The following is a 12,450-nucleotide window of genomic DNA, read 5'->3' as shown; positions in this document are numbered from 1 at the left end:
AACCATCCAAAAGACCCCTATCCACTGTGGCCGACATTTTCCTACTCAAAGCCTCCATAACCACTACAAAAGTAAAGGTGATTACGGATCCCCTTGCCTTAAACCTTGAGTACTACTAAAGAAACCAAATGGGGCTCCATTTATTAAAACTAAATTGTGAACCGTAGAAATGCAAAAAGCTAGCCATGCTCTCCATTTCACCCCAAATCCACACATTTCCAACAAGTATAACAAAAACTCCAAATTCACATGATCATATGCTTTTTCGAAATCCAATATGCATAATAAACCTGGTACTCCTGATCTGAGTCAACTATCAATACCCCCATTTGCAATCAGAACCGAATCCAGAATTTATCTCCCCTTAATAAATGCATTCTTTGAATTTGATGTGATCTTCTTCGACATTGGTTTCAATCTGTTCGCTAGCACCTTAGAAATTATTTTGTATAAAACACCCACTAGGCTGATAGGACGAGAATCCTTAATATCAACCGCACCAACTTTCTTTGGTATGGGAGGTATGAAAGTAGCATTAATGCTTTTCTCAAACCACCAAATCCTCTAAAAACTGCCATTATATCCTGTTTCAAAATCTCCCTACATTTTTGAAAAAAATCTCAAAGAAAACCCATCAGCCCTGGGGCTTTATCTCCATTCAGTTTTTTAACCACCTCAAAAACTCACTCTCCTCAAAGTCTATCCAACCTATAACCCTCCTCTTCACCAATGGCTTGAAAAGAGAGTCCATTCATCTTTGGCCTCCAACTTTACTGTTCTGAATACAGTTGCATATAAAACTATTAACTGTACTATATGATTCCTTATCTCTGTAGAATTTGATGATAAGGACCGATTCACAAGTAAAGAATCGATATTATTATTTCTTCTATTTGAGCTCGCCTCCCTATGAAAAAATTGTGTTCTTATCTCTTCCCCTCTCAACCAAAGTGTAAACTAATACAAAACTAGGGTAAAAGACCTTAAGCACTTTATTCTTAGGGTTTTGTATTAATGTATATTTATAAGGATTTACAAGTACATATATGCCGTGTACACTGTCATTTACATACGGTAAGAATTATTCTATTCTAGGAAGGTAGATATGGTAATATAGCCGTTGAGGTACAATAGGAAAGTTGCGAGAGAATAATGCTAGCTGTAGGTTTTATATGGAAAGAGTATCCGAGTGTGTGATTGTTGGGGAAGATTGCCTTGATTCACGGCTGATTGATCTAGGGTTTGTGTGGCGGCTGCTAGGGTTTGTGTGCTGTCCATGAGTGAACTTGAGATGGTAGATGCGGCTGTTGGCATGGGATGTGAGTTGACTATTATATCCTTAACACCCCCCCACAAACTGAGGGGAGGGACGACCGGAAGTTTGTCACGCAAGAAGCAGAAGCGATCGGCAGGGAGGCCTTTAGTGAAGATGTTGGCAAGTTGGTCGATGGTGGAGAGGTAGCAGAGCTGAATGTCTTTGTTGAGAACCTTGTTCCGGATAAAGTGGACATCAACTTCGATGTGCTTGGTGCGGGCAGGAGAGACCGGATTGGAGGCAATGGCAAGAGCGCTGGAGTTCTCACACCAAATTGTGGGAGGAGATGGCAAGGGAAGCTGTAATTCTTTGAAGAGCATGCGAAGCCAATAGAGGTCAGCAGTAGTGATAGCCATGGCACAGTACTCGGCTTCGGTGCTGGATCTGGAGACGACAGTTTGTTTCTTAGCGGACCAGGAGATGAGGTTGGAACCAAAAAAGATGCCATAGCCAGTGGTGGAGCGGCGATCGTCAGGGTTGCCAGCCCAATCGGAGTCACAGAAGCCGTGGAGGGTGAAGGAGCCTTTGGTATAATGGAGGCCAAAATCGAGGGTGCCTTTGAGGTAACAAAGAACTCTTTTAGCTGCTGTCCAGTGCACGGAGGTGGGAGCTTGCATGTGCTGGCAGAGTTGATTCACTGAATAGGCAATGTCCGTGCGCGTAAGAGTGGCATATTGGAGGGCCCCAACGAGTTGTCGATATTCAGAAGGGTTGGGAAGGAGGTCACCATCATTCTTGGACATCTTGGAACCAGAAAGGCAGGGGCTGCGGTATGGCTTGGAGTCAATTATGCCAGCACGGTGGAGAAGATCCTGAATGTATTTGGATTGCCGGAGGTGTATGCCAGTGGAGTCCCGGGTGGTTTGAATGCCAAGGAAGTAGGAAAGGGAGCCAAGGTCCTTCATGGCAAAGTCAAGTTGGAGTTTGCCTATAACCGATTGCATGGAGGCGTTATTGTTACCTGTAATAATAATATCATCGACATACACTAAGAGAAAGATGTGAGATCCGTTAGTGTGAAAAGTAAAAAGAGAAGGATCAACTTGAGAACTAGAAAATCCAATTTCTAAGAGAGAAGTAGAGAGCCGGGTGAACCAAGCCCGGGGAGCTTGTTTGAGCCCATAGAGAGCTTTATGCAACTTGCACACATAAGTGGGGAACTGAGGGTTTAAGAACCCTTGAGGCTGTTCCATATAAACATCTTCATCAAGGTAGTCGTGAAGGAAGGCATTGGAGACATCCAGTTGTGTGATGTTCCAATCAAATTGAACGGCTAAGGCAATGAGTAACCGAATGGTGGGAGGTTTTATGACTGGGCTAAAGGTATCATGGTAGTCAATTCCAGAGAGTTGATCAAAGCCTTTGGCGACGAGACGGGCTTTGTAACGGTCAATGCTACCATCTGGTTTCTGTTTGAGCTTGTAGACCCATTTGTTGCGGACAACATGTTGGTGGGAAGGGCGGGGACAAAGAGACCAAGTGTTGTTGGAGAGGAGTGCTTGGAATTCAGCAGTCATAGCAGCAACCCATTCAGGTTGGGATGCAGCTTGACGGTATGTGGAAGGTTCAGGTGGAAGGACGACAGAGGTATAGGTGAGTAGGGGATGTTTGATAGCATGAAAGGTGGTGAAGTTAGGATAAGTTCAAGGTTTGGAGGATTCGGTCTGGGATCGGGTGATAGGACGGTTGGTAGGGGCTACTAGGTGGGTAGGGAGAGGAGGAGGGAAGATAGGGGAGGGGAGAGGGGCAGGGGTGGGGGAGGAGAGGAGAGGGGCAGGGGTGGGGGATGATGGTAGAGGCAGAGATGTATGGGATGCTGGGGATGGAGATGCAGAGGGAGGCAGTGGAGTGGAAGTGTAGTTTGTAGGGTTAGGAGGTGAGGATGTAGGTGTAGGGAGAGCGGTGGAGACAAGAGACGTAAGTGGGGAAGAGGGTAGGGGGAAAAGAGCAGCAGGTTGGAAGAAGACGGGAGTATTAGGGGCTGTAGTGATTTTACAGGACCCGTGAGAGAGAGATGGTGTTTTGGCTGGAAATTTGGTTTCATCGAAGACAATATTGCGGGAAAGGTATATTTTGTGAGAGTGAGGATCAAGACACCGGTAGCCACGTTGGTTGGCACCATAGCCGATAAATATGCAGGGCTTGCTTCTGAAGGATAGCTTATGAGCAGCATAATGACAAAGTAGGGGATAACAGAGGCAACCAAAGGCACGGAGCAGTGTGTAGTCAGGTTCTTTATTGAAAAGTTTGAAGAAAGGGGAAGTGTTGTTTGTGACTGGTGAGGGCAGACGATTGATAAGAAAAATGGAGGTAAGGAAGGAGTCTACCCAGTATTTAGGGGGTAAACCGGATTGAGCAAGGAGGGTCAAGCCGGTTTCAACTATGTGTCTATGTTTTCTCTCAGCAATACCATTTTGCTGAGAGGTGTGTGGGCATGTGAGGCGGTGAAAAATGCTATTTTGGTCCAAAAATTGTTTGAAGGTGGTAGAGGTATATTCTCCACCATTATCAGTTTGAAAGTATTTAATAGTAGTGGAGAATAGATTTTCAACAAGTAATTTAAATTTAATAAAGCACTGAAAAACTTCACTTTTATTCATAATAGGATACAACCAAGTAAACCAGCTGTATTCATCAATAAACAAAACATAAAATTTGCACCCACTCAGTGATGGAACCAGAGAGGTCCATACATCGGAGTGGATTACTTCTAAAGTACTCGCGGAACTTCTAATGGACTCTGAAAACGGAAGTTGTTTGGACTTGCCAAGTTGACAACATTCACACACAGTGGACTGATTGACTGAACCAAGAAGAGGAAGGTGCTGATGACGAAACAGATGTTGTAAAATAGAGATAGAAGGGTGTCCCAGTTGCTGATGCCAAACCATGTCAGTGGTTTTGACATCAAGGAGGGCAGTGAACCCGGATGCCTTATTCAAAGAGTGAGGGTGCAACCGGATGGGGTACAACCCATTTTCACTAGGTCCGTGGAGCAGAATTTTCCCTGTCAAATTGTCCTTCACAGTAAAATCAATATCAGTTAGAGCAAACCAGCATTTGTTGTCTTTACAGAATTTATTAATAGAAAGTAAGTTTGCAGAAGCAGCCGGGCAATGTAAAATTTGTGAGAGGAGAAGTTTAGAGGATGCAGAATTAGGGGATTGAACAATGGAAGAACCGGTGTTGTGAATTAGCAAACCTGTGCCATTACCGACGCCAACAGTTTCGGAGCCATCAAACGGTTGAGATTCAGTGAGGAGAGATGAGTCGGCTGTGATATGTGTGTTGGCACCGGAGTCAGCAAGCCATTCTTGATTAGTGAACTCTTCATTAGTCTGAGCAGTCATGGCAGCAAGTTGCATTGGTGGGTGACGGCCTTGGTAGGCGTAGTCCATGCGATGATAACAGTCTAGGGCACGGTGGCTAGTTTTGCCACAGATTTGGCAAGGAGAGTACTGACGCGGGGGCTGAGTAGCACCATTGGTGGGGTGATTGCCAAAAGAAGTATTGGGTGAGGGTGGAGTTGGATGTCTTGGGGAGTAGGAATTAGGAGCGGTTGACTGGCGAAATTGACCAGGGGGACGTGGGAGGGGTTTTGGTTTCCTGAAGTTGTTGGGGCTGGGACGAAAGTTGGGAGGACTATGGAAATTGTTGGGGTTGATGAGGTGGTCGAAAGCGGTTGACATGAAGGGCAAAGGATCCTGCTTCAGGGTTAAGGGTTTGCTGCTGATTTTGAAGGAGAATTTCATGGCTCAACAATTCAGATTGGAAGTCATGAAAGTTGGTTTCACGGTCACGTAAAGTAAAGGCAGTAACAAAAGAGTTGTAGGTAGGATTAATACCATTGATAACATAGGAGATGAGATCATCATCTTCAACGGGTTTTCCCACTGCTGAAAGTTCGTCAGACCAAGTTTTGGCTTGGCTGAGGTATTCAGTGTAGGTTTTGTTACCTTGCTGCAAGTGGTGTAACTGGCGCTTGAGATGGAAAATTCTGGACTTTGATTGTGCTGCAAACCGTGTTGCCAAACTGCTCCAGGCAAGCTGCAATGTTTTTAAACCGTACATCGAAGGTACCAATGGAGGAGCAAGAGAGCAGATAATAAGATTCAGCAATTGTTGATCTCTTCGCAGTCATGAAACATAGGCTGGATTCGGAATTTCACCATTACCAGCTGCATTGGCAATGAGTTTAGGAGGGCATGGATCTGATCCATCCAGTAGGCCTTTGAGTTCATTACAACACAAGATAGGTTGAAATTGAGCAACCCCTCCGAGATAGTTATGACCTTCTAATTTGATGCTTCCAAGTTGGGTGACATTGGGCATGAGGTCTGAAGTAGTAGGAGCGGCGGCGGTAGAAGGAGTGACAGTGGCCATGGATGAGCGTTGGCTATTGGTAGGCTCTGATACCATGTAAACTAATACAAAACTAGGGTAAAAGACCTTAAGCACTTTATTTTTAGGGTTTTGTATTAATGTATATTTATAAGGATTTACAAGTACATATATGCCGTGTACACTGTCATTTACATAAGGTAAGAATTATTCTATTCTAGGAAGGTAGATATGGTAATATAGCCGTTGAGGTACAATAGGAAAGTTGCGAGAGAATAATGCTAGCTGTAGGTTTTATATGGAGAGAGTATCCGAGTGTGTGATTGTTGGGAAGATTGCCTTGATTCATGGTTGATTGATCTAGGGTTTGTGTGGCGGCTGCTAGGGTTTGTGTGCTGTCCAAGAGTGAACTTGAGATGGTAGATGCGGCTGTTGGCATGGGATGTGAGTTGACTATTTGACTATTATATCCTTAACACAAAGAACTCAAGATTTGTCTCCAGCTTCTTCACTGAGAAAACTTCTCTAACTCCCTAGCAAAATCCTCCTTCCTCACCTTTTCCTCCTCAACCAACACTCTCCCTTCCCCAATGACATCTAGCTCTCGAATACACTCCAATAAAGCCATTTTTCGCTTCCCTACATCCCCAAAAATATCTTCATTCCATTTTCTCAAACCACCTTTTAAAGCTTTCGGTTGGCATGCCAATCCATAACTAGGACGGCCCTCAAACTGATAACTCTGACACTATAATTTCACTTGATCCACAAAGCCCTTAGATTTCAACCACATATTTTTGAATTTGAAATACCCACCACTTTTAGATGATGCCCCACAATCTAGCATTAAGGGGAAATGATCCAACAAAAGTCTAGGAGTCTCCTCTGAACTACATCAGGAAACTGTTCCTCCCAATCAGGAGAGAATAAAAATCTATCAATTCTTGACCAGCAATAATTGTTGGACCAATTTAACTTACCACCCACAAGAGAAATATCCATGAACTTACTATTTCAACAGAAAAAGTGATGTCACTTTAAGTCACAGTCAAGTGGATCAACTTCCCTTCAAGTATTATATTCATTCTAGGATTGTCAAATTGTTACCCTTTTCTTTACTAAATCTACTCGGATGTTGACTAGTTTGACATACAACATGCCTGTCTCCATAAGGATACTGGTGACATGCTTCCTCAATGAAAAGTAAATACCCTGCTTTGATCTCCTTACCGCAATACAAAGAATGTATTGCAACTCTTCAAGTCCTTTAGGTGAAAGTGCTCACTTAAGTCAGTCTTGAAGGCCAAAATGCCATCTCTGTTGTCTGCAATTACAGCAAGAATAGAAATGCAGCACAACTTTATGTAACAAAAACTAAAGAGTGACATTGACCTCTTCAACCCATATATTGTTGCTACCTTACTAAACTTACCAAACTATGCTCTAGTGGATTATTTAAGACCATAAATTGCTTTTTTCAACTTGCTAACCTCGTGTGCCTCCCTTTGAGCAACTAGGTTGTTCCATATACACTTATTTATGAACTTAACATATATAAAAGCATTCTTGATATCTAACTAATATGGAGACGATCCTCTATGAATTAAACTCGAACAGAATTGAGATTAGCCATTTAAAATGTTTAAAACAATCCAAAAATATGAGTAATTCTCTTGGCAGTCAAGCAGGCTTTTTGGTGCTTAATGGTATCATTAGGATGATGCTTTGTAGTATGTATCGAATGGCACTCAGCTTTCTATTTGCTTGGAGGTAGACAAGTTAGTTCTCAATTATCATTCATCCATTGCACCCTTCCACCTATGTAAGGGTGATGCCTGCACATAAGAACCAGGAATCGAAATAAAGGACAAAGTACTAATGAATGAGTGGAAACTATTTAATAAGTGTGAAAAATATACAATTTTACAAATGGGATGACAGGCAAAAGATAGGATGCCTTTCTTTAAGGCAACAATTGGATCACTGAACATAGGTTACTCAAAGGCAATGGGAATTTGAATAGACGTAGGGTGGAGGAGGTACTTAAGTTTGTTAGTCAAAAGTTATTGGTTGTGTCGGGCCTGCACTCCCACTTCGTCATGTAAGATCAGTCAAAAGTCTCGCTTACTCAGATGTTCAGACAGGGGCCAAAACAATTATTTGGTCTCTCTCTCTCTCTCTATGTATATATATATATATATATTTGTGTGTGTGTTTTACCCTTTTCTCTTCTGAAGTTGTTCTAATTGCTTTGGAAATCCTTTGTTTTGATTTATATTCTACTGATCATTTGTGGACAGCTTTATCGCCAGTACAAAAATTTACGCGTCTACGCATACGGGCCCCTTCCATGTGTGGATTCAGTTGTAGCAAATGCTTGTTCAGAATTTGTTACAAGGTAAATGTAATTGTGACTCATGCCACTGATAGTTTTGAGGTACGTGATGTTCTTTTTGTTATAGGTTTTCTTTGTATGTATGTTTTAAGTCTTCGAATTTTCTGCAGCATTGTACACAACAGTGAGTTTTCAGCTTGCCTTTCAGTTGGATCAATCCTGCGTCTTCGTGCAGCTGCAATTACAGCACTGTCACAAGATACCAAAACTGATACAGCCATGATTTTCCGACTTGCACGTCGGTTTCTATATGTGAGCAAGTATCAAAGAAATAGGACTGAGGTAGAGGATGCTTACTCAGGGACCATCATGGCCGAAGATCTCAACTACCACAATTATGGAAGTCAGTATCAGAATGATTCTCAAGGTAGCCTTCTTTGTTTCTAATTTAATATTTTTCATTCTGAAAAAATGCATAATTGTCACTTCCGCATAATTAGCACTGTCACTATACTTGCTTGTTTAACAAATGATTTTGACTTCCACTGCAGGGAGCGAGGGACAGGATCAAGGGTTTTCTCTCTGGAATGAGGCTGACAAGAAGGATATTGTTATTGAAATTGATAATCATGAATTCACCATTCCTTTTGCAACCAATATAAATACATTAGATGACCCCATTTCTCAGTTTATGGAAACTGTCCCAAGATCCGAAAACACATCAGCTGGGGATCCACCAGAAATGTTTCTACCAGGCCTTGTAATTCATATAGTACCACATCAAAGAAGCTTACATATTTCTTTGTGTGAAGGCTGTGCTGTGCAAGAGAAGACACGAAGTTACAAAGCTTACATAGCAAACAGAGAAAGCTTCAAAGATATTATTGTGTCACCATCTATGTTTCTTGACCATCTCCCTTGGAGGTATTACAACTGAGTTCTTGGATTCTTTCTTAATAGTTTAGTCTCTATACTTTTTTTTGACAAGTAAAGTATATTTCAAAAAGCGTAAAGGGGTGCAACCCATGGTATACAGGATGTATTCATGATACCCCTTATTCAAAGAGAAAAGAGAGCACCTATCTAGAAAATCAGAATAAGAACACTCAGACATAGACTATATTTTCACTCTTCACATAAATAAAGTTTGTATCACTGGCTTTTTCAAGTTACTCAAACCAGTCTCACAATCTTTAAAACTGCATGCATTCCGTTCCCTCCATACACACCACATCAAACACAATGGAGCAATTCGCCAAATTGGTATCAACGTCCGGTTGCCCTTTCGCCCCCTCTAACTCCCCAACAAATCTTTCACCGATCGCAGCATTACCCACACCACACCAAACTTGATATGAAATGTTTGAGAATCTGATGCCATCTACTTATCTGGTTTAATATTTTTCAGATGTAATTATGCAATGCAAAAAGTATTGGAAGCTCAAAGTGCTCAAGGTATACTTGATGAATCTCATTTAGATCAATTCTAAACTCCTGCAATTATTGGTGGTACACAACTGTTTCTTTCTTTTTTCTTCTGCTATTTCTGGATGGTTGTGAATGTTCAAAACCTATGGACTAAATGAAGGAAACTTAAGAATCAGAAATGGGGTCTCTTATGATTACATGATACCTGTTAGAAAGGAAGGGACAAGTGCCTCTATTCTAGAAGGTGGTGAGGTGTCCATATGCGATATCCTTATGAGTTTTCTTATGGTGAGGTATCCATATTTTAAAATATTGTATTTGTTCATATATATATATATATATATATCAATGAATGATGGGTCAGAGATAGAGATCATGTGCCTCTCTTTTGTGAAAAACAATAATCTCGACAATACCCAACTACTGAAAAATAAGGAACAGAATTCCTAATGTTATTTCTTTTATGGGCATATAGTGCCAAACATTCTAAAATTCCAAGTTCAAATGGTTGTCATTGTGGATGTCTTTTCGAATAATTGTAAATATAAACATTCTTCTGCAATAATATGAATTGATGGCCATCATTTTTTAAAGTTCTGCTATCAAGATCAATGGCCTAGGCCATTGCAGGCAGGCCCCGTAATTCATATGATTAAACTAAATGGTATTAGGGCCTAGGGGAGCACATTCTCGGGGGTTTCATGGTTGGCTACGTTTATAGCTGCAGCTTCATCCTCCCAGGTTTTGGATATCAATTCTCATGTTTTCTACTACTAGATTAGAAGCTTTGTAGCTTGAGGATTTTTTAGTATGATACTAAATACGATATAAAAAGGTATTCTTCAAATCATCTTAAAGCAAAGTAATTTTGCAGTTTGATTAATTATTCTTTGAATATTTTACTGGAGAAATACATTTTATTTTATTTTATTTTTTGTTATCAAACTGGTAAGATCCATAGCAATTATCTTTAATGATGTGAGTAAATAATCCTTTGAGAAATGATCTTCAAGCTTTCTTACGTTTTTGAGACGTGGTTCATTATCTGGCTGATGTTTGAACTTTAGCAATGCTAAGAAAAATAAAGCAGCCATTTAAATCGATAAACTGCTACCTTTTTGAAATCTTTTTTTGCCTGGTCATGCATCACTCAGAGCTTTTAGTAGCTAAGTTTTAACTGTGTTGCATACAGGATTTATGGGGCATAATTACCATAGTAAAAGTTAAAGTGACGTGTAACTATTTTGGCTTGTCAGGAACAGCTTAAGAATAATATATCCATTGTTGTCTGACACTCACAGTTGTATGGTGCACCAATTCAATGGCATTGATGACGAATTTCTTCATGATATCATATGTAAAGTACAAAATAGGTACTGATTGATTTTTTCATTGTGTTTCTAAATTCTTTTCATTTTTTGTGTTTTGGGTTTGTGTACATTAATAATGTGCATGAACATATTGGTTGATAGCGAGTTTAGTTAGTGGTCACAAATTTTGTGGTTTGAGACAGACAAACTTGAAACCCTGAAGAAAATGTCTTGATCCCTTCATCATGTTAAGAGATTGTTTTTGTGTAAAAGTAGGCATATAATGATTTTTAGTTTAGGGTAATGTGCATAGATTAGTTGTTTGAGACATATGATATTGTGTTGTTATAATATCATACTATATTATTATTTCCAGGACGTATTTTTATCATGCTTGTATTGTCAAATATTGTAACTCAATGATAATCGGGTATCTTTTAGTTTGTAATATGGCAGAAGTATTGTATGAGATGAAGTCCTATAACAGACTGAATACTTTTATATAAATTCTTATCATAGTAAATGTTCATTGTGTTGCAAAATCCATTGGGGCGTTAGTGCAAATGGCATAAAAAGAATAGATGTGATTGGGTGTTCAATAAAGACAGTGATGGCATTTAACCATTGTAGTATTGTTCCATATATTTATATACCCAATTACGAGAGTCAGGCCAGGAAACAAGGCCTAGGACCTATGGCCCAATAAATAATGTATCTAGGCCCATTGCCCATTCTGAGACTAATAGGGGATGCACAATAGATGATCATCGCCTCACCACATCACCATAATTGTCCCCTAAAAGATAGGGAACAAAGGACATTTATGTTGCCCTCACATGAGTACGGATGACTGGCAGATGATGAGTGGAATAGGGCCTCACTTCACGACACGCCACGTACAACTAGAGTTGATACAATCCTTCGGTGATACCTTGGCAAAATGATTATTTGAGAAAGAAGTCACGCCTAGAATAGGGGAAAGAAAGCACCCATCGCAGGTAAGGACACTCTGAATATCCATTTTGCAAAAATTCTATTTGCTCTCTACTCTCAAAGAATATCCTAACTGACTTAAGTATCGGAGGCATCCCCTGCCAGTGTATCCAACAAGCTTCCAAACTTATCTTCGACTCTTTTGTAGGTACTCTTGATTAGGGTCTCGACGTGCGGTCATCTGTACCAACAGTTGGTGCCATCTGTGGCAAACTGATTCGTAAATCCCTTAGACAAAGATCGTATGTTTAAGACCAGGTTGATAAGTGTCCAAGGCAACAACACTGGCACCACCAGCCAACCAAAACCCAGGAACAACGACTTACAACACTCGAAGCACAATTACTACAACACTACGAGAATATGATCATAATCATGCAGCAAAATCATGAGATTATAGAGTTTTAGGATATGTAGGTAAAAGTGCATACCTTAATTGTATGGCAGTGTTGGAATATATAGAGAATAAATCATTTAGCTTACACTAGATATCTTTTACATGAAGAGTTCTAGTACTAACAACTATCTACCTTATCACAAGACTTAAAGAGACCTAGACTAATATAACTAGTCTAAAGATTATCCATAGAGACAGAGTCTTGATCTAACTCTAACACTTTACACTTATCATTATCTAATAACAAATCTTGATCTAACTCTAACACTTTACACTTATCATTATCGGATAACAAGTCTAATCCAATACGCCCCCTCAAACTCGACGTGGG

At 40.4% G+C, this 12,450-nt stretch overlaps 1 protein-coding gene across 3 annotated transcripts in view; it reads left to right on the top strand.

The window, feature by feature from the left end:
* Window positions 1-11,690, top strand: part of LOC133876341 (uncharacterized) — a 36,370-nt gene extending 24,680 nt beyond the window's left edge. For all 3 annotated transcript variants that reach the window (XM_062314617.1, XM_062314610.1, XM_062314621.1), the window contains exons 11-15: window positions 7,957-8,054; window positions 8,162-8,418; window positions 8,543-8,915; window positions 9,400-9,446; window positions 11,587-11,690. In XM_062314617.1, coding sequence (XP_062170601.1) covers window positions 7,957-8,054; window positions 8,162-8,418; window positions 8,543-8,915; window positions 9,400-9,446; window positions 11,587-11,657 — 846 coding nt within the window. In that variant the 3' untranslated portion in view covers window positions 11,658-11,690. The remainder of the gene's footprint in view (window positions 1-7,956; window positions 8,055-8,161; window positions 8,419-8,542; window positions 8,916-9,399; window positions 9,447-11,586) is intronic.
* The last annotated feature ends 760 nt before the right edge of the window (window positions 11,691-12,450 follow it).

The sequence above is a fragment of the Alnus glutinosa genome, chromosome 1, assembly GCF_958979055.1.
Source record: "Alnus glutinosa chromosome 1, dhAlnGlut1.1, whole genome shotgun sequence".
Taxonomy (NCBI): domain Eukaryota; kingdom Viridiplantae; phylum Streptophyta; class Magnoliopsida; order Fagales; family Betulaceae; genus Alnus; species Alnus glutinosa.
This window is presented reverse-complemented; position numbering and strand designations above follow the sequence as displayed.